This window comes from Leptonychotes weddellii, chromosome 2 (assembly GCF_054177405.1).
Source record: "Leptonychotes weddellii isolate Sample4059 chromosome 2, ASM5417740v2, whole genome shotgun sequence".
NCBI lineage: Eukaryota > Metazoa > Chordata > Mammalia > Carnivora > Phocidae > Leptonychotes > Leptonychotes weddellii.
In genome coordinates, this window is record NC_138370.1 from 99,849,929 (window position 1) to 99,877,229 (window position 27,301).

The following is a 27,301-nucleotide window of genomic DNA, read 5'->3' on the forward strand; positions in this document are numbered from 1 at the left end:
GGCTTAAACAAATAAAACCCAATGTATTATTACTATATAATTACAATAAAATTGTGTATTGTATATGGGTTTTTTTTTAACTTTTAACATTTCCATGAAGAAACCATTTGAAATTTCACATGAAGAAAGTAACATTGAAAAATAAAGATACCTTTCTACTAATTCTCCACTTCTTCTTTTTTTGTTTTTTAAGTAGGCTCCATGCCCAGCATGGAGCCCACTGTGGGGCTTAAACTCATGAGATCAAGACTTGAACTGAGATCAAGACTTGAACTGAGATCAAGAGTTGGACGCTTAACTAACTGAGCCACCCAGGTGCCCCTATTTCTCCACTTCATGTTGCTTTTCTTTCCAATAATGATGATGACATAGTACCTTTTTTTCAATTAAAAAATTCACATGTTTACTCATTAAAACTTATACAAAAATATTTCTACCATCAGTACTACCTCTCATGATTACCAAGTATATTTAATTACTATTCCATAAAAGACTAACATTTTTATATAAGAAATGTCTAATGCTATAATAATTGGAAGAATTTACCTAATAAAATTTTACCCACCTCTCCCACTTTAATTACTTCTGCTCTTACTCTAGCTGACTTCTCTAATTTTATATTAGAAAAGGAGATGGGGGCCCCTGGATGGCTCAGTCAGTTCAGCATCCAACTCTTGGTTTCCGCTCAGGTCATGATCTCAGGATTGTGAGATCAAGTACTGCATGGGGCTCTACGCTCAGTGGGGAGTCTGCCTCAGAGTTTCTCCCTCTGCACCCCTCTCCCTAAAATAAATAAATCTTAAAAAAAAGGAGATGAATTTAACACATGGTTTGCTCTATGTCATTCACATTCATACTATGTAACTTATAATACATATGTGATTTATATCTCTCTCTCGATCTCTACACCTGTATATTAGTGTTTGGCACTCATTCAAAAAAGTACTACTAAGCAAATAACAAACTTGTTCTTTGCAACCTTGTTATATTTTAAACTAATATAAATTCTGTCTATATTTATATATACTATCTTTTAGAGGCTTTTAGTTTCAGATTAAATTGCAGTTTAAATAAAAGTCATATTACTTTTGGTAAAGCACCAAAATGCTTGTTGAGAACCTTACCCTTGAAAGAAGAGAACATAGTTATAAATTTGTATGGTTCTGAGTCAAATATGGTCAGGTTTTGGATTTCACAGCTAAATATAACTTAGGAAAATGAAAAACATTTATGTTAGGAAATTTTTTTCCCAGAAAAGAGAAAAAAACTCAAACCTTTGATCTCATTCTCTTGGTGTGCTTTAGTATCTTAAATGCCAAAAAGTTCAAAATGTAATAGCCTTATAATCTAAAACTGTTCAATATAAACAAAAAATGTTGGGAGAAATATATCCTTATATTGTCTCCCTGGAGAGTAATTTTTTTAAAGTCAGAAAAAAATATGCTAATTATGTCTTATCTAGTGTGGTGAAGTGGAAAATATAAAAATCTAAGATTAATATTTCAGAAAACAATTTCTTAAAAGACAGTTATTTCTATGTACATTATAAGATACTTCTACTTTCACTTACATTTGCTACTATAATTTAGTATACTTGACTTAAAAGTAGAAGGTTTCATAGTTACCAAATGGTTCAGAGGTCTGCACAAGCTCTTGTGTATGATATAATACATGCTAAAGCAAAAACATAATTTTTTAGTTTGTAAAGAAAAATTTTAGAAAGCTTTAACCTTGTTGTTCATCTTATTTTGGTGGCAAACGTTGAAATCAAAGCAGCCAATGCACGTACTAAATCAGTTACCAATGGTAATTACTTCACAGCGTGATCCCCAAAGCAACAGAACTAGCATTAGTACAATACTTCTTAGAAATGCAAATTCTAGGGCCCCATCTGAGACCTGAATGACAAACTGTAGGTTAGGGCCCAGGAACTTGTTTTAATAAGCTTTCCAAATGATGTTGATGGATGTCCTAGTTTGAAAAGCAATGGTAGGACAATGAAGTTTCTTTATATACCTTGCTTGGAGGCTCCCAAACAAGCTTTTATGTTTTAGATTCCCCAAAGAAGGGCACTACTTATACTGTGGGTGAGACAATTCTTTGTTATGGTAAACTTTGCGCTTCCCTGGCCATCCAGCAAAAACAGCAATAAACAATGCTATTTACCATGTCCCTTGGGGTTCTTAAGAACCTTGTTAAGAATCACTGATAGGGGCAAAGGCTGTTTAGTCCTTCCTTTCTCTACTTTGGATCCAACCCTCTCCAAAGACCTTGACCACACTCTTCCCTTGCTTATCCAAATACTTCCACTAGAAGAATAAAGGAAAAGTGATCCTGTTGGCTTGTAGAAGCATACAACAAGAGGGTGGGGGTGATAGCCCAGACTGCATTGAGGCCAATTTTTACTAGTTATATCATATATCACTATCTCATTTTATATATTTTCTCAATGTCATGGATCAATTCATTGTTTTCAGCCCCAAATATTTTACAGAAATTAAGTGGGAAAAAAAACCCACCCATATTTACATAAAATTGGATATCATCGTAAAATTTAAAATCGTAGTCATCTATATTTATATATATATTTATATTATATATAATTATATATACCATATATAATTATAAAATTTTATTATCATTTGCTATAGTATTATTAAATAATTATATTATGTATTATGCATATATTACATACATAAGTATATAAATATATAATAAATATATTAAACAATATGTAAATATATTACTATATAATACTATATATAATATACTATACACTACATATGCTATATATAATATCGTATGTATGCTCTATATAAATATAATCATATATATAAAATATGTAAATATATAAGTATATTTAAATATACTTGTAATATATATTATATATATGAATGTTGGTAGAAAGAATGATCTTGGTACTAAGATCCACTAGGATTGAAAAATTATATATTCTCTTAGAAACATAAATTCAATCAATGATTTATATAAAAGGATCTGGAATATACCAGTTTATAACTCTTGTTCTAAGAATTCACACATGTCTATCCCAAGCAAATAAAATCTACAGGGTTTAAAGCCCTCTAGAAAGATGAGAACTTACGATATCCTTCTAGTAAAACTCTGCCATTAGTTTTTTTCTTTTATCTCAAACTGATAAGTATATACTCTAAACTGGGTGGTGGGGGATGGGAAGGTGAATGAGTGGTAATGTTTAAGGTTTTTATGAACTACCTCCACATCAGTCTCCCTAGGAGATGATGCTCTCATGTAGCTCAACAGCAAAACCAATTGGGTATACCTAATTGATTCATATTTCTAAGACAATGTAATTTTGAATATAAAAATGAAACAGAATGTAACTGAAACAATTATCGTTTTGTTGCCTTTATCTTCTATAAAGTCATACCTCTGAGTCTCCTCCCTTTATATGATTGATACGGTTATTCTAGGCTAAGAGCAATTCCTAATATAGGAACCACTCACCTAAAAACTACCGGAGAATAAAAATGGCTATGGGGAAATACTGCATGGAGTGGCTTAGGGCAGCTCTGTTCTAAGTCTTATATCATTCCCTCTTTCATACTCAGAGGGCAAAAATTCAGAAGGCAAGAACAGAAGTGTCTCTGGACTTAAGAAAAGGACTCCTCAGGCTCACAAGTATTTATCCTAGTTCATTAGATTAGAAAATCATACAGTTATTTGAGGTCAAAAGTAATAATATAATAATATATATACAAATATAATATATAATATAGTATAATATATTTTATGTATATATAATACAGTGGGAGACTGTTGTTTGAAGATTTTCTATCAGGGCATATGATTAATACTAACCTTAACCTTTCTTTCCTCACTTTTGTATAATATATATGTATATATATATCATGGATATTATATGATATATATGATGCAGTAGGAGACTGTTGGTTGAAGATTTTCTATCAGGGCATATGATTAATACTAAGTTAAACCTTTCATTCCTTACTTTTGTATAATTCATCTTATATAGAACCATTTAATTACAACTATCTGTACAAGAACTTTGACCATATACACTCAAAAATGAAAATAACTCAATCTGGAATTCAACTGAGTAGGTATATTCTTCATAGAGATATGGATATAACAATTCTCAAATTACTGTTCAGTTACGGTTGGACTTACCAAATGAGCAAATAAATAGATGATATTGTGAGCTATCATTTTTACTGTTGAGAAAGGTTGATATAGGTATAGACATTGAATTTGGAAAAACTAGGAAGAATTTTGCGGATTAGGACTGGAATTAGAGATATCAGTATAATCTCAACATTTTTTAAAAAAACATTGGTTTTTATTTTTTTTAAGATTTATTTACTTGAGAGAGAGAGCACAGAGGGAGAGGGCGAAGCAGACCCCTGCTGAGCAGGGAGCCCAATGCAGGGCTCAATCCCAGGACCCTGGGATCATGACCTGAGCTGAAGGCAGACGCTTAACTGACTGAGCCACCCAGGCGCCCATCTCACCATTTTTTAATACAGACGTATAACAGAGATATACAAATAGAGCAGTAGACAGTGATGTGATTATGTACGTGTGTGTACATACATCTATTTCCTCATAGATCTATCTATATGCACATCTCTCTGCTGAGAGGAGCTAGAACCAATAACACTCCATTAGCAATAAGCACACCTTGTGCCCAAATTTTAGTTTCTAAATGCTAATCTCTACTAAAGGGAACCAGAGCTCCTTGGAGAAACAGCTGACTCTAGAACTGAGTCAGGGAAATGACAAAATGAACCTGTAATAGTTTTTTTTCTCTAGAATTTAAGGAAGTGGTCATAGAATGATAAGGCCATTTCCAAAGGATCAGGAGCCAGCTTGAAGAGACTCACAACCTGGGACAACTTGAGTACTGAAATAAATAACAACAGTGATGGATTATAACTTATTTAATAAAATAATTCCTGAGTCAATACTGAGAAGAGATACATAGATGATAGATGGGAAAAACGTTCTTACATTAGCATGGCAACTAATACATATGGAAGACTGATGGAGCTGAAAAGTCACCATTCTGTAACTATCACAGGCAAGAAGCATCAAATGAATGTAAACTAGTGAGTGAAATTTTGAAAACAAGACATTATGTAGTCTCAAATATCTCCCCACAAAATACTTATTAATTCAACAGAGCAAAACAGTAACATTACAGTAGAGACACCTGGCAGATACCACCTTAACCAAATGATTAAAGTTAACATCACTGGGCCCAAACTGATGTAAGGTGCCTTCTGCTATAATGTACTGAGAAGGCCACAGCTTCATTTAGGTGGTGTTCCTGCCAAAATGCATAACTTGAATTGAAGCATGAGGAAACGAGACAAATTGAAATTGAGAAACGTTTGACAAAAAACTGGCCTGAATTCTTCAGAACAGTCCATGTTGAAAGATAAACAAAGGCTAAGAAACTATTTCACATGAAAGGAGACTAAAGTGACATGACAATTAAATGTACTACAATCAACTGGACTGCAGATTAGATAATAGTTCATAGTGAATTGCATAGCCTGTTTTGATAATTGTACAATGGCTAAGAGAAAAGGACTAAGAAAGTGTCTTTGTTCATAAAGTGGACAGTTTAGTTCTTAGAGGTAAAGTAGCATAATGTTTGCAACTTATTCCCAAACAGTCCATAAAATAGAATAGAATAGTAGTAGTAGTAGTAATAATAGTAATAATGATGATGTAAATTAAATCTGTATGAGACAAAAGAATTCAAAATTGCTGGTTTAAGCAGAAATTTGGAAATTTAACTCAAAGGATCTATAGTCTCAATTCAAATGAATTTAATAAAAAAACTACTGTGTACCTATTCTATACTCAAAGAGCTCACAGTCCACTAGAGAAGGAAAGCATGCATATAAATAATTATAGTGGAAGAGAAGCATACCGTAAGTACCAAAAATGAAGTATAAGAAAGTACTAAGGAATGTTGAGAGGGAGTGACTAATTCTGTCTGATATATTGTACTAAGTACTTTATATATTAATTCATTGAATGTACCAACAATCTCATTAAGGTGTATACTATTTTATCCCCATTTTACAGATGAGGCAATTGAGGCACAGAGAAATTGAGAATCTGGCCATAGATTTTCTAGCAGTTAGTATAGTAGTCCAGGTATGAAACTCAGGCAGGCTGACTCCAGAGCACATGCAGAAGGCTTAATGAAGAAGCAGCATTTGAGCTGATCTTTCAAAGATGGGTATAATTTCAATAGGATGGGAAGTGGAAAGAAGAATATTTAAGGCTGGAGGCAAAATAAAAGTGAAGGCATGGAAATAATAGACATAGGACATATGAGGGAAACTGAAAAGTTCAGGGAATAGTATATAGGATGTGGGGAGAGAAATGGGTAATAACAGAGGTTGGGAGATTAGACAAGCTTAAGAAATAAACCTCCATCGTGAGGATCAATATAGCCTTTGTTAGTAAAGAGAATGATTCTTATTATATGGACCATAATCTTGAGGTAACTCAATGGCTTCCACATAAGGAGTCAGCCTTTGTGACATCCAAATGAACCTAGTACCAATAAAATCTTATTACTATTCAATCTCTTCTAAAAATACCAGAACACAAATCATGAGAACACTTTCACAGTGACCTCCACACCCATATGTATAATAATTTCATTTCACAGCGATCCTATTACCGTGCAATACTGAAATTGCCAGCACTGAAAACAGAACATCTAAAATGCAACAATTCTGCCTTAGTTTAACACAGACTATATAAACCTTTTAAGAACAGAGAATGAAATGTAAATAAATCAAGTAGCTCTGCTGTTATAGCTCCTTGTTTGTCATAATATTTATGAAAACTAGGTGATCCAATTAAAGAGATATAATGAGTAATATATTCCATGAACTCTGTTAGATATGCAGTTTTAACCAGTAAAACGACCAGACATGAATGCTTAATGTTAGATCTCTGAGTTGGTAGCAGATGTAATTGATAGCTCAATTAATAAATGAAAATATTATTTTGGCTTCATAGTAAATTAATTATGAGTAAAGCAAAACATGTGGCACTTACAAATCTTTGTACTAATTTTTTGTAAATATAAATATTAATGAAAATCTGATTTTCATTTACTATAGTTTTAACCTGTCCAAAATGTACCATAACCAGAGTACACAAAACAGTCCAATTGCAGGCGCCTGGGTGGCTCAGTTGGTTAAGTGATTGCCTTCGGCTCAGGTCATGATCTTGGAGTCCCTGGATGGAGTCCCGCATCAGGCTCCCTGCTTGTCAGGGAGTCTGCTTCTCCCTCTGACCCTCCCCCCTCTCATGTGCTTTCTCTCTCTCTCATTCTCTCTCTCTCAAATAAATAAATAAAATCTTTAAAAAAAAAAAAAAAACAGTCCAATTGCAAGGACAATAAAAACAAACACCTAAAATTTTCAAAATGTCAGAAAATATTTAAAATTAAACATTAACAAATTCATTAGTGACTATGTTTCATATACTTAACAAAGACCAAAAAATGAATTTAATTTTTATAAAACATCTGTGAGGCACAGTTCTTAATTGCCCAATAAAAATCTTATTCCATTCTGGAAAAAATCCTAAATTATTTCCTTGATGGAAAGACTAGAATTGATTAGTGAGATATAGACAATACTTAGGAAGCATCACGGAGGAAAAGAACATGAAAAAGGCAGGCAAACAATTTCAAAGAGCATTTGGAAATCAAAAGTTATATTTGGCTTGGTATAAAACTAAAGAATAAGTGAACAATTAAAGAAGTGGAACATTGAGTAATGAAAATGTTCTCCACCTAAAAACACCTAAAATGCTGTATAAAACTTAACAATCATCCTTCGCCTGTCTCAATGGATTTCTGAGAGTAAGGGAACTCCATAGGGCCTAAACAAAGGGGAAAGGAACTAAAAAGTAGTGTAATAATCTTGAACTGACACCAGCTGCCAGGAGAGTATTTGCTAATAGGGATCTGAGCTTTAATAGCAAGAAAAGAAGAGAGGCTAGTCCTGGATCCCTAGCATTGTGGAAACCTGGAACTATTATCACTACATGAAAGTAGAAACCTTGAAAAGCTATATTCCCCCATGAAAAGATGCATTACAAAAAAAAGCCCTACTCAATAGCAAAGGAAGATGATAAAAGGTAACTTGTCTGTTTAAACCTCAGCTCCAAATGAAAAGGTTAAAGGAATCTCAAGCTGAAAACATAATGTTAACTGATCTTAAGATCTAGTACTTCAAGATGCCTGGCACAAGCAAATATAAATCCTTTCTATTGAAATTTACTTCTAACCCAGGCCCCACAAGATTCCCACAGATTTAAGTAGCCCCTAAATGAATTCAAAATATATAATTACAAAACTAATAGGGAAATAAGACACCAAGAATGAAGTCAACAGAAAAAACAAACACCAAAATTAGATCTCTATGGACATCAGCTATTATATAACAGACACAGAATATAAAATAACTATGCTTAAAAAAATTATGAAAAGAAGAAACTGAAACATGAGCAAGGAAAAGGTCATCATAAAAACAAACAACCCAAATATAATTTCTAGCAATGAAAAATATAATTTCTAGCAATGAAAAATATAATTATATAACTAAAAACCTAACTATAAAAATGTTTTTTTCAAACAATACTTTAAACAATTAGGGGAAAACAATTATGTACTGGTTATTAAAGGATCAAGGAATTTTTGTTAATTTTTATTAGGTGTGCTAATGACATGGCAATTACTTAGAATGCTGTATTTCTTAGATGTATGTACTATAGTATGGCATGTTATCTGGAATTTCCTTCAAAATACTTCAAAAGAAAGAAAAGGGAATAAACAAATGTAGGAAAATGTAAGAAATGTTGAATCTGAGCAATGTGTATATGTGTATATGTGAAATTTTTATAATAAAAATAAAAGGAAAACTTCACTCATATGGGAAATTTAAGAAACAAAACAAACATGCAAAAGGGAAAAAATAAGAGAGAGAAAGAGAGAGAGACAAATCAAGAAATAGATTCTTAATTATAGAGAACTGATGGTTACCAGAGGGGAGGTGGGTTGGGGGATGGGTTAAATAGGTGATGGGGATTAAGGAGTACACTTGTAGTGATGAGCACAGGGTGATGAATGGAAGTGTTGAATTACTATATTGTAATATAACACTGTATAACCAGCTGGAATTAAAATAAAAACTTCTTAAAAAAGAAATAATTAGGGGGGAAAAAAAGAAAACTCAATGGATAGTACAATCAGAATATTAGATAAAGCCAAAGACAGAATTAGAGAATTGAAAGATGGATCTGAAGAGGTTATCTAGATTATGATTAAAACTTAAAGGAGAAAAAAAAAAGAAAAAAAAACAAAACTCACCTTCCTTTGGGCTCACTGCTGCAGGAAGACTATTCCAATCAAGAGTCCAAGTAGGGCAAGGGTGGGGAGAAAACACCACTTCAATGCCTTTTTCCTAGAAATAAGAAATAGGAAATAGACTCTTTCCAAATTAATGAATTAATAAAATCCTGTTATGGTTCAGAAGGCCAAATTTCTCTTTTGTTTTCTTTTTTTTTTTTTTGTACAAATGCAAATTTATTCTCATTAGAACAATTGTTAGGTAATTGTTTAAAAGTTGAAATCACTCACAACCTGTAAAACAGAACGAAGTGTTTGGATGGGACCACACAATCTTCAATTTGAGGAATCCATTTTCAGTCATAAACTCATACAGGCTTTGGAGTCAGTGAATTTGTCTCACAGAAGTTCCCTTCCACAGATGAGAAGATTGTCCCCAGAGACCAACTTGCTATGTGGCCTTGGGCTAGTCATGTAGTTGATGTATTTGAAAGAGTGCTCCCTTCAGGGAAAAAATCAAACAACAAAAAAAAGATATCTAGGCATTATATGGCAAATTTTCTTTTCTATAGTGTCAAGAAGGTGCATAAATATTAACAATCATTAGATGTTCCTCAAAATATTAAGTTACATAAGAAATACAATGTGTTTTTTGATAGAACAGTTACCTTCCTATTTTTTTATACCGAGATAACAAAAAATGCTATTTTTAAATTATTGCCTAAAACTACATAGAAATCAATATTCTTATACTTAGAAATCAATTGGATGTCAAAAAGAAAAGTCACCTGAAGATAAAAATTTTATCAAAAACATTCCACACAGGGATAAAAAAAGAAAAACTGATTCTGCATGTCCATCAAAATCTGTCTTTACATATATGAAAATAGCTACAGCCTATGAGTTATATTTACAGGACAAAAAGCCTCACTTCAACATAACACCCCCCAAACATCATCCATACCATAGAGGCTTCTAATGCCTCTAAAAACGGATTCCTCTGTTGTAACCAAATGGTTCCCAACATTTTCAAAACTGAGGACCACTTTTCATATAAAAAAATTCTCAGGCTCCTTCCCCATGTCAAAAGTTGTGCATTTATTTATTTGATCTGCAGACAGTTGTGTGGCATAAATATGGATTTTCAGACCCCTTGCAATCACATTCTGGGTACATAGTCCACAGGATAGATATCCATGGTTCAGGGTTTTATCTTTAGAAATATCATATTCAAAAGAAAAATCTCTGAGGATCTATCACTAATTTGAATCAATTAGTTCATGAGATTACTTTAAATTATGAAAACTAGCTGAATTCTGGTTCCAAAGGAAATAGTATGAAGATTCTTTGTTGAGGTAGAGACATCTTTATGTCTAGAGGTCTAGAGCACTTATTTCCAGAAACTTCCAGCACTTCCAGAAAAATAAACATCTCTTTGACATCATCTACCGCTATACTTTCCCCCTTATTCTAGACTAGCCATACTAAACTTGCTCTCCCTCATTTCACCAAATTCAATCCTACCTTAGGGTCTCTTCAAAAATACTATATGAGATATCATTCACACACCATTACATTTAAAGCATACAATTCAATGGTTTTTATAATATTCACAGTTGTGCCATAATCAACGCTAATTTGAGAATATTCTCATCATCTCAAAAAGAAGTCCCATATCCATTAGTAGATACTTTCTATTTTCCCCCCTCAGCTCCTTGCCCTAGGTAACTACTAATCTACCTTTTGCCTCTATAGACTTGCTCAGGGTCTATTCACTCGCTGGACCCTCTCCCTAGAATACTTCCTCCAAATCTTCAGTTCATTCAGGTCATTTGATCAATGTCTTCACCTGGTCAGATAAGCCTCCCTGACCACTCTATCTAAAAAGGACTCCAACTCACATAACCTCCACCCCCTTATCTCACATTACTTTTTGTGGCTCTTATCATTACCTAATGTGTTAACACATTTGTGTTTTTTATTCACCTCCCCCACCAGAATATAAGGCTCATGAAGGCAGTCCAATTTGTTCTTCATATATCCCACATTCAAAACAATGACTAAACATATACATTTTTTGGACTAACTGACTGAATAAATAAATTTAAAACCTTTGGAGAATAAGGGAAATTTTGGAGGCAAGAATATGCCAAAGAAAACAAAAGGGGAAAAAAAAGTGAGATGTGTGGGTTCCTAAGAAATACTTAACTAGTTTATACTTCCACTTGGCACCAATTTCATTTGTCCTTATCTAATTGGCACAAAATACTGTGACTACCCAAAAATTAATAGTTACTGTCATACATTCACATAATTTATTATTTTGATATAATATTTACTAATTTTCAAAACATATGTCAATAATTCACTAGTAAGTAGCAAAAACAATGTCCTGTTAAAAAGGAACATTTATTGTATCTAATATATACTTTTAAGTTAGAATTAAATGAAATAGAAATTTTAACTTATTTTCAGATTTGAGCCTTCTTTTTTTTTTAATTGTTGATGTAATGTCCCAGTCATTTTTTATATAACCATAAGATTTGAAATCAGAAAAGAATCCTACAGAATATCTACTATACTCTCCTAATTTATAAATGGAGAAATTAAGATCCTTTGGTTAAACAACATACTAAAGGTCACAATATTAGCTTACCCTCAAATCTGGGACTAGAATCCAAGTCACCTGGTCCCTAGTAGTCTTCCCATGGGCTGCTCCCAAGCCAATGCCTGAAAGTGGCTGAGATAACATGGCAGGCCTATTCCTGAGAAACATGGAACTCTCTGACAGATGATTTGGGTTCAAGGATTCCCCACTGGCTTGCCAAAACTTTCTTAGACCTGCAGTGAAGTCTAAAGCTTTTCTAACCCAATCATCCTTCCTTCCCTGTCTCATGCACAGGGGTTAAAACTGCATCATAGACTGAAGGATCTCCCAGCCTCCTCTATCTCCCTCCCCACTTTACCTCACAGATTTCCCTCAGTAGAACTCTTGCACATCTAACCCCATCTTGGTCTGCTTGGGGGACCTGAACTAACACACCCCCTGTAAATTAAAAATTCAGGATTCCTTTTATTTTTTATGTTATTACAAGACAGCTTATTTTTACAATTGTTTGTTAACTTTTCCTGAATTTAAATTTGTTATTTATTTCTCATTGTTTATAGATATTTTTAATATGCATAAAATACAAATGTTTTTCCTAATGTCATTTTATTGCTAGAAAAACATAGGTACCAATTTTCTTTAACTTTAAACATTACCAATTTTCTTTAAGACTGTGTAAGTATGAATTAAAAGCAGATTTTTGGTTTGTTGAGATTTTGAAAATTAGTATTTTAATGCAAAGCAAATTACTGACGATTATTTATTTTAAAAAACTCAAGAGGTGACATTGAGATCCCTGCATAGTATAGTCATCTGATCAAGACACATCAAACTTTGGACATGCCTTGATACCTTCTAAAATCAACTATAAAATCCTATTTCATTGTTTCATCACTAGGTTAACAAAGCTTAACTGATGAGATAAGGGGCTGATGTCACTACTAAAATCTTGTGCTTTTCTAATTCAGCAAACTTTCTGTTAACCATAGAACTCAAATGCTTCCTAACCCAAGTGGGGAAATATAATGAATATCTTTCCAGTACGACTCAGATGAATAGCTCAAATTACTTCCTGATTTTTCCTCTATTCAAATAAATCTTCAAATAGTTGAAGTTAAAAGCAAAACATTTTTGTAAATTGTTTAGAATGATAGAGAAAATAAAGCCTATTGTGAAAATTTCTACAATAAGTACTATTAGAAACAAATTTTGCTGCAAAGAGAAAAAAAGAAATAATATCTGTTTTATAAAAAGGCATTAAAATGAAAAAGTAAAAACAAAATTCAAAGAACTAAAATATCTTAAATTTAGACAAAACCTTGGAAAGTAAATTGAGATATTCATTTTCATATTCTTTAACTTCAAATCATCTCAAAATTTAAACACTAAGAGCAAAACCTTGCAACAGAAAAATGTCAGGTTAAAACAATACATTTGACCAGATGTGATATGACCCTGGCCAATGTCTTGAATATTAAAAAAAAAAAAAAAAAGTTTTGAGAAAAATACTTTTAAAAAATATATATTCTGATTTACTTGGCTCCAAAGACACATACTAATAAAAATCTTCAATTTACTATACCTCATTTATATGTAAAAGACACAGAAATAGTAATTGGGTAAGGGTGATATAAAATAGTTACAAATAAAATTTAAAACAAAAGTAATGTGAATAAATGATTGCAAGTTGGGGTAGAATGCTCAGCAACATTATCACATGGAATTTTTCAAAGAAAATTTTAAGAAAAACATTTTAAGTACCATTAACTTGGTCATAGTGGGTCTTGGTCCTCCTATAAATGAAGCATCATTTTGCTCCTCTACACCTGGAACCTCACTTAAGTTTGAATCTTGTTCATTTGAGGTGGTCAGCAACTCTGGTAAATGGAGAAACTGGATCCCACACTGAGAAGCTGCTGTTTTTACTCTTGGCACTTCCTGAATCCTCTGGTACCAAGCAGCGAGCAGTGGAAATTCCATCAGCTTTTCAGAAAGTTTCTTGCAGATAATTACCTAGGCATGCAGAGAACAAAACATACTATTACACATTTTTTGTTTATAACAGCTGTCAAGATATCTTTACATATCATAAAATTCACACATTTTAAGTGTACAGTTCAAACAATGAGTTTTAGCAAATTTATACAGTTGTGTAACTACCACCACAATCCAGTATTAGAACACTTATATCACACCAAAAGGTTCTGTTGTGATCACCTACAGTCAATCTCTGCTTCCCCAGTTAGTTGCAAGGAACCACTGATCTACTTTCCATGTTTATAATTTGCCTTTTCTAGTATTTCAGAGAAGTGGAATCATAAAATGTGTCTTTTTAACTTAGCATTAAGTTTCTGAGGTTCATCATGTAGTTGCATTTATCAGTAGTTTGTTTCTTTTCATTATAAGTAGTAATCACTGTGCAGCATAATATATTTTGTTTATCCATTTGCTAGTTGACGGACATTTGCATTGTTTCCAGTTTTTGATAATTATAAATAATGTTGCTATACGAACTCATGCACCAGTGTTTGTTTGAATATTTTTCATTTCTTAGGAGTAGATACTAGGAGCCAAGTTGCTAGGTTGTATGGAAACTGTATGCTTAAGTTTTAAAGAAACTGCCTAACTCCTCTCCCTGATGGCTGTACCATTTTATATCCCCACTAGAAAATGTCCCAATTTCTCCAAATCTTGCCAATGACTGGTATTGTCAGTCTTTTTTACTTGAACTATTCTAGTGGATGTGTGGTAGTATCTCATTGTGATTTCAAATTTGCATTTCCCTGTGATTAATGATGTTAAGCATCATGTACTTATTTGCCATTCAAGTATCTTCTTTAGTGAAGTTTTCTATATTTTTAGTATTCATTTCACAATATATAAATTGGGGCAACTCAACAACAAGAAAACAAACATTTAAAAAGATGGGCAAAAGATCTGAACAGACACCTCAGAATTACGTAGTTGGCAGTTATATATATGACAAAGAAGTTACATAGATGGCAAATAAATACATGAAAAAACATTCATCACCATATATCATTAGAGAATTGCAAGTTAAAACAAGGAGACACCACTACACACATATTAGAAGGGTGAAAAGGCAAAACCCTGACAACAGCAAAAGCTGGTAAGGATGTGAAGCAACAGGAACTCCCTTTCATTGCTGGTGGGAATGCAGAATGGGATACCCACTTTGAAAGACAGTTTGGCGATTACTTACAAAGCTAAACAACTCTCTCCGTATGATCCGGCAATTGCACTCCAAATGAGTTGAAAACTTATGTCCATGTAAAAACCTGCACATGGATGTTTATAGCACTTTTATTCATAATTGTCCAAACTTGGAAGCAACCAAGATGTCCTTCAATAGGTGAATGGATAAATAGCAACCAAACAATAAAATATTATCCAGCACTAAAAAGAAATGAACTCATTGAGCCATGAAAAGACACAGAGAAACATTAAAAGCATATTACTAAGTGAAAGAAGCCAATCTGAGGGGCTATATACTGTGTAATTCCAAATATATGACATTCGGGAAAAGGTAAAACTATGAAGATAACAAAAGGATCAATGGTTGTCAGGGGTTAGGACAGAGGGATGAATAGGTGGAGCACGGATTTTTAGGGAAGTAAAACTATTCCGTATGATACAATAATGATGGATGCATATCACACATTTGTCAAAACTCAAAATGTACAACCCAAAGGGTTAACCCTAATATAAAATATGGTTTGGGTTATAGTAATTTGTTAATGTAGGTTCATCAGTTGTAATAAATGTACCAGTCTGGTGCAGGATGTTGATGGTAGAGGAGACTGTGTGTGCGGGGACAGAGGGTATCTGGGAACTTTCTGTACTTTCTGCTCAATTTTACTATAAACCTAGAATTACTCTAAACAATCGTCTATTTTTTAAAGATATTTTTAAAATCAAGACATACTATTTAAATAATACTGACCAAGGACAAATGTCTTAGCAATACGAGGCCCAAAAGGTATTTGTGAATTACTTGAAGAATAATAATATTATATACACACAAACGAAGAATGTATGCACATACTGACTATCCTATAAGCCAAAAAAATATATAATGGAAAAGACCAATACTTAGCAGAAAAAGGACAGAAAATATGAATAGATTATTCTAAGATAATCAATAGAAATACCATGACAACATTTGAAATGTCTATAAATGCTACAATTGAAAATCATTTGGGGAAATTTTATATCGTGTATTCCAGTTTCTATCATCTTTCATTGGTAGCATATTTTTATGCCTCTCTAAAAACTCTTCCTTAGTCAACTTCCTTCAAATCTAGAAACCCCTTCATCTATAATTCATGGGCAAGAACACATTCCTCTGTCCCCGACCCTCACTATATTTCATAAGTTCTCAACACACTGAACATAGAGAGTAAATGGACACTGCTTAATCAAAAACCTAAAATACTTAATACGTACTTATTTATGAACATGAATTTAAGTGGTTCATGGGGAGAGAATTAAAATAAATTGAAGTGTATGTGGTATTTTTAAATGATTAGAATTTGTTATCTCCATTAAGTCTACAGTCACTGGTATGTTTTGAGGAATCTCAATGGAAGTTATACACTCACTGAGGAAGTAAGGGAATAAGAGAAATGGAGAGGCTGTACTCTTATTTTAATAGTGATCTAAAGTTCCTTTTTTCTTCTTTAGTGAAGCCTTCTTCCCCTGAATGTATGAACTGTAAAACAGAATCAAATCAGTATAACCTAAAAGTAATGTAAGAAACACTCTCAGAACCATATTTTTAAAAAAGATTTGATGGGGTAAGGAGGAGATTTCACTGAAGTAAAATAGTAAAAAGATAAAAGATACAATTATAGATATTTAGAAGTGAAAAGATAACTAGCATCAGTTAGAATTTTTTCTAACGCAGCACTTAAAGTAAGGCTTTTATTCAAATTAGAAAATGTGAAACCATTACTCCTGATTTAAATTATCTTCTTGTTTTCTCTTGGCCAGATGCTTTCTCCGTACCACCACCACCAAACTTCAATTTCTTTAAAAATTAGAATGCTCTTGCTTCTTTTTGAGGCACTGAATGTTGTTTCCATAGAAACAGTAATAATGTCACCAACAGATTATGACTGGTGATTATGAACAAATAGATAAATAAAAAGGTCAAATCAAGAAAATCTTGACACACGTATCTAGTAATAATCAGTACCAAAGCAGAAGCCAGAAAGGACAGAAAATTAATGAAAAATTCACATGCATGTGTATTTCAGTCTATTTTAACTGGACTTTAAATAAGCACAAGTAATTGTTTGTAAGAGCAAGGTTTATGTCTAACTCTTTGTATACAGCAAGCACTTAAAACACTGCCTTGCAAATAATATTCTGGTGAGTGAACAAATGATCAAGAAACTATTTATTAGCTTCAAAGAAGAATCTCCTCAATTAATGTTTTTCAAACAGCTGTTTATGACCTGTGGCGAAGTTGTGAAATCAACGTAGTTTTTAAAATGGCATAAAATGGAAAATATCAGAGTACACAGCATGTAGTAAGGTGGGTTGCAAGTATATTTAATGTATACAAGATATATACATATTTGTATAAGTATGCTCAATCACCTGTAAAATGCATTATTTACTGTGAGTTAAAGTAAAAGAGTTTGAAATATACTGTCTAAATGGTACTCTGGGAACCAAACAGTTTATAATTCTCACCAAAACTCTTTTTTTTTTCTTTTTTTTGAGACAGAGAGAGAGTCTTAAGCAGTCTCCACACTTAATGGACTGAGCCACCCAGGCTCCCCCTTGCCAGAATTCTTAATTGCCTGGAAATAGCTTATGTGCTAAGGGAACTGAGCTTAAGTTGTGATAAATTAATCAAATAAGAAATGTTCTAATTTCTTCACCTTTCCTTTCCTCTCCTTGGTAGTGATTTATTCTTGTTAGATGCATATGGCATCTTTCCTTCCGTTGGAAAATAAGTTCTGATTAAGTAACAATAATTCATGTTTAAGAGAAATCGAGGAGTTTTACACTGTATGGCAGGTCATCCCATTTAATCAACATGCCAGGCTGCTCTGCTAATATCCAGACAGCTCAGGAGGTACTGAACCACATTCATTACACTCAAGAAGATATATTTAAGGAAATGGCTAAGAAAAATGTGTGAGATGAAAATTATATTTGTTCCTAAGAAATGATTTTTAAAGTTAACCTGCCTGATAAGATCAAAACCATTATAAATATCACGGTTTCTTAAAGACAAGAAAATAAGATTATTTATTCTTAAATAATGATTAAAAACTGCTGCTACCAAGAGCATAAAACGAAACCCTAATGGTTTTGTAGTTAATTGTAATAAGGGCCAACAAAACTTGCCTGGAGAGAAGCAAGATGTTACATTTATCCAAAATATCTCCTCCTCTGCATCACCTTCCAATCATTTATTATATTAAATGTTTTGTACTTACTTTATGTCACTTCCTTAGTCATGTTTACTCTTTTGAAAATATGTCATAACTAAAAAATGTTTAGGTGAGCAGTGTAAGCAGTCAGCTATCTAATTGGAAATATAATCCCAATTCTGCATTTTTTACTTATAGATTAGAACTGGTGGATTAAAACTGAAAACTTTTGAGGACCTAATGCAGAGGAGGAGATATGGAATATACAAATTAACCATTAAATATGTGGCATCCATAGTTTTTGCAATATGCCAGTCAATAGATTCCCATTTTATTCCTAATTTTATGACAACAGGGACAGTGAAGGAGACATTTAACATAGGTACTTTTGCTTAAAAATCAATTTCTACAATAATTTTACTCAAGCAATAAATGTGTCATACTTTTTAAAAACTCAATTCAGAGCATTGGAAGTTAATATGTAAAAAGTTAAATCCTAAGTGTTCAAATTACAAAAATATTTTATAAAATGGCAAATTTTGTCTTATGGGAGTAGAATAATCTTTTAAATAGTCCTATCAAAGTATACTTGTTTACTAGTAACAACTTAAAAATAACTATACAATTTTCTGGTATCAGGGAACATCAGGATTTTGCCAGAGTATAGCTATTCATTGCTATTTCTCCCATATGCTTGCTATAACTACTAGAAGATGCTAGCAAATGACTTAAAAAATGGAAATCATAAGAGGTGTGCATTTTAATCTATTCTTTTTAAAGTTTATTCCTAAAATTTCCAGAATAGAGGGTTTTGTCAGGCACCTTCCATAACGAAGTGCTGGGCTATTGGGTTAACTTTGCAAATTAATATCCACTGAAAAGGAAGAAAAGTGTGGAGGAAGTTCAGATACAGCACCTTGGCCACTCTACCTATGACTGTTTTGGCATCTTCGGCTTTTTTCTGCTTAGCAGAACTGTGTATTTTCCCTAGCTCTTCTAAGTTTGACCTCTGGTACTCCAAACCTTGACTTAGCAAAACTGACTGCTCTTTCATACTGTTGGCTTTATTCCTGTGGCCAAATATCCTTGCTCTAGGTTCGGCTCTGTTTCTGATCCAAACCTAGTAACTTGACTCTCATTTCTGATCATGAACTTGATCCTGAGACTGACCATTTGGACCCACCCTCCATCACCTCAATGTGTATTAATGAAGCACAAATGCTCTGCATCATAGCCACTACCTGAACTCAAACAACTGCTTCATAACCCAAGGTGACTTAAATGAGCAAAATAAACATAACAAACAATATCAACAGTATCTTTCTTTGGCAAAGAAAGATTAATTCCTGAAAGAAAATGTGCAGATCCAAGAAAAATACAAATGAAAATATTGTGAGAATTAGTTTACATATAAATGTCAGAAGAGAAAAAATTAATCATAGAATACGTCTAATAATAAAGGCTGAGTGTACATGTTTTCCCCTATTTTAAACTAAGAACAAAGCTCTTCAGTAGTATTATGTAAATTTATGTAGTAGCAGTTAGTAGATGTCCTACCTGATTGAAGAGGGGGAAAAAAAAATCCCTCTCAATTAAAAATACTTCAGCCTCAATTGATCCTAATTAGGTAAATAGGATTTAAATTAAGCTATAATCAAAGGCAAACTAGCTGAAAATGGATGTTTGGATAATTATCGAGAATCAACTTCATACAGGTAAATCCAATTTTATATTTGTTTTGTTGCGTTTGAAAGCAGATAACTCATCTCTATCAGTTTTACTTTCTTTGTACCACTTGCTATTATTTAAATATATATTATTTATTTGTTTACTTGTTCATTTCTATCTTCCCCTGCTAGAATATTAACTCCGTGAGGGTTGGGACTTTATCTGTTTTGTTCATCACTCTATTTCCAGTGCCTACAACAGTAACTGCCATATACACAGTAGGCTTTCAGTAAGTTTCTTAAATGAATCAATTAGTGGATGTGCCACTTTGATTCAATTCTTACAAAATTAAAAACAAACACAGTTATCCAAGAAGACCAAGAAGCCACGAACACCAACAGTATTTCATAATACGTATCAAATAACTGCTCTAATAACTGAAGTTGGTAATAAAGGGGAAGGTCAGGAGTAAGAGAATTTAGAAATCATTTGACTAGAAAAAAAAAGTTGATGTTTTCTCCCCACCCAGCTCCGTGGATACTCTGAATACATATGACATTTAAAATACTAATCAACATCTAAACAATTCCCAAATCTCTTTTTCACATCCTTTAATTCTGAAGTTATTTTAGAAATGTTAAGAAAATGCCAATTAATTAATACCACCTAACTTATTATTATTAGTGAAGCACCGGCCTCCAAATAGATTTTCATTAGAAATCATTTCTCGTTTGTCAGTAGAAATACCTGAAGTGTTGGTGATATATGAGAATGAAATCTGTATCTGATTCCTTTTTAGGAGAAAGGGTGAAACGCTTCAAAGCAAGAACAATGCAGCTCTTGAAAACCAATTGGAAAGCTGCAGAGAGCTACAGCTTCCCATGTTCGGGATAATATTATTTTTACCTTGTTCTTTTTTCCTCCACAGAGAGGAAAAAGAATACACACACACACTCATACTAAGGAAGAAAACTTTCCATTTATATTCTCCCACAACACTGACTAGCATAGCCAGCAACTGAATGTAATCTTATAAGGAACAGAGATGCACAGACATGATGATAAAATATTTCTGATTTAATAATACCTAACGTAATGTAATTAGTATTTTAAGCGACTACTTAATTATAAAATATAGCTGGCAAGATTTTTTTAGTGTTTAATACTGGAACCTCTAATATTTGAAGGTAATCGCAAGAGCAATTTGAAATTAATAATAACAATTGCCAAAATTTTAGCAACTCAAAATTAAAAGTTATAATAATGACTAAGATTTACTGAGAGCTTACTACATGCCACACTATACGTTCACACTTCACACAAATTGTCATTTCTTCCTCACACTGATCGTATGAGATAGGTACTATGATCTCTCTTTTACAGATAAGAAAATGGAGATAGGTATTAATAACTCGCCCAGGAACATGATGATAGTAAGAAGTGGAATAGGGATGCAAATCTAAGCAATTTTGTAGACTGAAACTTCTAGTAATGTATCCATTCTTAATAAACCTTACCAAAAAATGATGGATACAGGGCAAGAGCACGATATCTGCCAAAGTGAAGTACAAGCCCTCTGCAAACACATGCTCCAGAGGTGGAAGGTCAGAGGCTTTTGCTTTTCTGATATGAGAAGGCTCCCTGTTGGTAGTAGCTGGTTCTTCGAGGACTGTGAGCTTTGAGAATGCCACCTTCAGTTCCAGGCTCTCAGATGAAGAGTCCAACTCTTCAGACGTTTCTTGTCTATGCACCTTGCTCTTTGTTTTTTCCTTAGCAAGGGAAGGCCCAACCCCAGCAGCCTTCTGTTGCTTCAGCTTCTGCCGACGGAGTTTGTCATCATTATGCACTCTAACGGGCTCGCTAAGCTTTTTCTCTAACTGTAGTATTTCCACGGGGATAGCTGGGTGCTGGTCAGAAGATTCTTTGAGAAAATTCTCAATAGCTAAAGGGATGGTGAGTTCGCATAGCCTGGTCCACTGACTAACCTGCAAAACAAAATAACAGAAGAAATGAAGGGAGTCTTTACTTTCAACATAGCTTGAAGAAAACTTTCTATTGGGAAGTAAGACTGGTTTTGACAATTGAAGCTGAGCCATCCCTGGACTAGGTGTTTATGCTATATCAAGGGACATATTACAGTGCTTTAAAAATGATAACACTAAACAACGGTTTAGCAATCCTATACCTGGAATACATGCCATCCTCCTGCATCCTCTTACTGAATAAATCCCTCCTCCCCAAAGCCTTTGAAGGACATGCATCCCTAAAAAAGTACAGCTTTCAAAGCACTGCTACTTGAGCTTCTATTCATGTGTAAAATTTCCTTTAAAAGTCCTCAATTAAAACAAAAGATAAAAAAAGGAGTCATAATCTAAAAATAATGTCCCCAAACCTCACAAAATAAATCTTGAATTCTTATTCTTCAATGCTGCACCTCAAGTATTGGCATACATAAGGGGCTACTTTATTTCATTGTTGACTAGAGATTTCTTAAGTAAGCAGGATTTAATTCATCTCCCACAGTAAGTTAAAAGAAATGTTCAAGTGAATGTGTTATCACTTTATGGCTTTTAAGTAACGGAAGAGCCATCATACTTACTTCGGCACAGGCTTTCAAGCAAGTCTTCTTAAAACCCAAAAGTTCCAAAATTTCCTTCTTGGAAGAGTCAGCTTCGTACGATTTCTGGATTATGTGTCTCAGGACGACAGCAAGTCCTGCTCTACAGAAATTGTCTGGTTTTTCCACTACTGCAGGTAAACAGCAATTCTGGACTATTGGTGGAAGCTCTTGTCTTGAAATAATTTGTAGTTCAACATCCTGGAGCACTACATTTTTTAGTGAAATATCTGTACTTGCTCCAGTGAGGACTAAGCAAACTTTAAAGATTTTGCAGTCACAGTATGACAACAAAAACAAAGTTACAGATGTATGAAGAGGAAAGATGCATCCTTCTATTTGGTGAGAAAAGTCCAAGTATAGGTGTTCTTCTGTAAGACTTTTCTTAATGCCTTTCATTTTCTTCTTTCATTGGGTCACCTGCAGCATAAATTGAAGTGGTTACAGGCCTTAGAATATAGTAATTTAGAAGCTGAAATAAAAGATGAATATTTAAAAACTTTTTTTAGAAAGCAGCAAGGATTTGTGATAGATACGATTCCATGAGAATTTGTTCCTGAATTGAATAAACGGCTTCCAAAAGAAAGATTTCCACCCAGTGCAATTAATTAGTCTTAGGGGTTATTTTCACCGAGCTCCTTTAAAATAAGCATACTTCATGTGCTTAGCAATAGAACCCTCCCAATCAAGTACATTGGGGTCTCACTACAGGTAAGAACAGGAGATGAATGGAATGGGAAATAAATAACCAAGAATACTAGGAGTTGTCTGGAGAAGCTTTGGCAATGTTTGTCCTCCCACACTACTTCTCTTTTGACTCTACAACACAATCATGGGAGGGGGGTGGGGGGGGTATATTCATTCCCTCGTGAGAAACAGACTCTCCTAAAGTGGATTTTGATATGATGAGCTATTGCATGCTGAATCACAACAGAAAAATATTTGAAGTTCCCCATAACTTAGATGTTGATAACCAAGATATCTCAAAGTTAACATGTCCAGAATCATTCACCCCCACACCCCAAACCTGCTCCTCATGTATCCTCCCCATCTCAGTTAACGGAGCCTCATCCTTCTAGCTGCTCAGGCCAAAAATCTTGAGTCATTCTTAATTACTCTTTTCTTTCACACCTGCATAACCAATCCATTAACTTATTTTGGCTCTTCAATATATATCTAAAATGTTTATTTCACACCATCTTCATTGCTTCCACTGTGATCCAAGCTGCCACCACCTATCTCTGAATTATAGCAATTATCTTCTGCTTTCCATCCTACCTCCCACTCTAGTCTCTTCTCAACATAGTATCCAAAGTGATCCTGTCAAAAACGGAGTAAGAAGATCATGTCACTCCTCTACTCAAACAAATATCTTCCCATCTTATTCAGGGAAAAGGCAAAGCTCCTACAATGGCCTAAAGATCTCCTTGGTCTCATCACTCACTGCTCCAGCCAAAGTGGCTTGTTATTCCTTTACAATACTAGGTACATTCCCACCTCAGGGCTTTTGCAGTTGTTTCCAGGGCCTGGAACACCCCCTCACCTATTTCAGGTATTTATTTAAATATCAACTTCTTGCTGAGATGATCCTTGGCTACTGTATTTAAATTGAAAACTCCACTTCTACCCACCCTGAAAACACTATTCTATGCTTTTCTTCACATTTCAAACTGTGGTAACACACAAATAATGTTCTATGAGAATAGAATTTTGTTTTATTTACTGCTATGCCTAAAACATGGCCTGATACATATATATACACACACATAATCAAGAATTATTTGTTGAATGAATGCATGAATACACATGCTGGTTATTTTAAAGATGCAGACATACACAATCTTGAGGTCAAATTACTGATGGGTATTTTCAAGTCATATTCCTTAATAATTTGTCAACTGTGATAACTGATTTCTACATTTCCTGGGTCTAAAATTCCCCATGTTCCAATCCATAAATCACAATTCCAAAATTAACACTAGATGGCACTCTTTAAAAGCATTCACCATGGAAATCTGTACTAGGAAGACCGTACAGTAGAGGAAAAATTATTTTAAAAGCCTTTAAAAAGTATACCTGCAACTCTTTAAGTGTATTTGAAATATTAGTGTACTCTGAAATTAAGTGTCTTGGTCCTCAGCTTCTTTGTTAAAGATCTAATCATTCATTATAACAAAAGGATATAGTTAGTAAAGTACGAACCTCTTGATAATGCAAGTAATCACTACTGTTTTATATTTCTTTTATTAAAACATAACAGATCTGCACCATGGTTTGTTACTTCTTTAAAAGATTATCTAGAGGAAAATTATTTCATGTGATTTAAGAGCAAATGGGAACCATTTTCTCCCTGGCTTATTTTTTTTTAAATTTTTTTGTACCTATAATTTACTTTAAAACAAAATATTAAAGGGTGCTTATTAAAGCTCACAGGCAAAAGAAACCACATTTTCTAGGAAATTAATAATTTCTTTGAAGAGTTTCCTCCTGTAAATCTATTGCTGATAATTTACTGATCTTCTTAAGTCCCTCTGCTGATAGTGGGATATGATACAGAAGATCCCTAAGTGCTTCAGGAAGCAGATTTGAAAGAAAACGTGATAGATTTCCTCATTTGTCCAGCAGTCTAGGAAACACTAATTACGAGACTAGTCCTGCTAACTCTTCAAAAAAAAAACAAACAAGGGGCACCTGGGTGGCTCAGTTGGTTAAGCGACTGCCTTCGGCTCAGGTCATGATCCTGGAGTCCCTGGATCGAGTCCCGCATCGGGCTCCCTGCTCGGCAGGGAGTCTGCTTCTCCCTCTGACCCTCCCCCCTCATGTACTCCCTCTCTCTCATTCTCTCTCTCTCAAATAAAAATAAATAAAATCTTTAAAACAAACAAACAAACTGAAAACAATGTCATGCTATTTTACAGCTTGTGATTTAGGATACACAGAAATTAGAGTACATGTATATTTGCCACTTTCCAAGGCATATAAAAATAAGAACCTTGAGAATAGGCTTTTACATATTCTATAAACTTTTGTCACTGTGAGCACTTAATAAATGCTAAATGTCAACAAAATAGAATAGCAATAACCTGCCCATGGAGATATCTAAAAATTAATGAGATGCCGGAGAGAAAATGCAAAGTACTGTTGATTCTTAACATAATTTATTTTTCCAATATAGATGTTGGTGTTTTTTGTTTTTTGTTTTTTTTTCCTGGAAGATTAAAAATGTTACTTAATAATCTTGGAGTTAAAAAAAATGACTCTCCCTGGGCAATTTCTTCCCATTAAATATGAATGTAATTTCTAAAATAAATATTAAGTATTAGCAAACCTGTACAAATCTGATATATGTTTTTGGTTTGTACTATGTGTTTAATTTTTCAAGAGAGTAGAACATAGTTTTTGCTTTAAGTCAGCAGACATCATAGGCAAAAGAAAACCCTCTTCTCTTTTTTTTCTCCTTATTTCTACCTAGAGGTTCCTTACATCATTGTTTTTATGTCATGTGCTTTACAAAGGTAGGTACTGGAGAAGCATCTTCTGGGTCTCCAGGGTTTCTGGGGCAGCTCCTGTGACCCCATATTACATTCCTGCCATGCACAGAAGCAGTGTCATCTGCTCAGCGGTGGCACCTTCAGGTGCCACACTGCCACTACTCCTGAGACAGACTGAGAAAGCAGCAGATAAAACCACAGACGTAGGAGCTGAACAGAGCTGATGGAATGTACATCTCTTCCCTGGACATGCCAGTTTGTTTGGAAGTGTTGCAGAGGGAATAGAGAGGTAAAAAGAAAATATTTAAACCTGGTTTCATTACTTGTGAATCTTCAAAGATATACATATTTTTTTAAGTAGGTTCCACACTGGGCTTGAACTCATGAGCCTGAGATCAAGATCTGAGCTGAGATCAAAAATTGTGTGCTTAACCAACTGAGCCACCCAGGTGCCCCTTCAAACACATTTTTAAACACAACTGAAGCAGTCATGGGTTTAACATTTTAGGCATTTACACCTTTTATTTTTGTATTCTCATTCTAATATATCTTGGTGTTGATAAATTGAAATATTTCACATATGAAAGGGTAAATGAGTTTCACAGGGTTTTTAAAATCTAAAACCATTTTACTACTTCACTTCATGCATATGGATATGTAAAGACAGACAAAGAAAAAACATAATAAATGTACTGAAAATAAGCATCCTTGGGGGCTCCTGGGTGGCGCAGTCGGTTAAGCGACTGACTTTTGGTTTCACTTCAGGTCATGATCTGAGGGTTGTGAAATCCAGCTTTGTGTCTGCTCCGAGCTCAGTGAGGAATCTGCTTGAGTTTCTCTCCATCTCTCTCTGCCACTCTCCCACTCACATGCATGCACTCTCTCACTCATTCTAAAATAAATAAATCTTTAAAAAGGAAAAAAAATAAGCATACTTGTTCAGAAGCTGAAAAAACTTTTGACAGTTTTGTGCTAAAATTCAAGTCTGGATCTAGGGCAACTAAATATTACATAATGGATAAATAGCTAAGTTATATATTACCTAACAGATAAAGACCAAAAAGTGCACCACGCAACAAAATATTGTTTATCAAATAAGAAATTATCACTGTGCCT

General features: G+C 33.7%; 1 protein-coding gene across 1 annotated transcript in view; it reads right to left on the reverse strand.

The window, feature by feature from the left end:
* GSTCD (glutathione S-transferase C-terminal domain containing) overlaps positions 1-27,301 on the reverse strand; it is a 116,864-nt gene that overhangs the window by 84,676 nt on the left and 4,887 nt on the right. The window contains exons 2-5 of the mRNA XM_081813129.1: positions 22,677-23,114; positions 21,595-22,062; positions 13,761-14,012; positions 9,413-9,506 (exon numbers count right to left, since the gene is read on the reverse strand). Coding sequence (XP_081669255.1) covers positions 9,413-9,506; positions 13,761-14,012; positions 21,595-22,062; positions 22,677-23,093 — 1,231 coding nt within the window. The 5' untranslated portion in view covers positions 23,094-23,114. The remainder of the gene's footprint in view (positions 1-9,412; positions 9,507-13,760; positions 14,013-21,594; positions 22,063-22,676; positions 23,115-27,301) is intronic.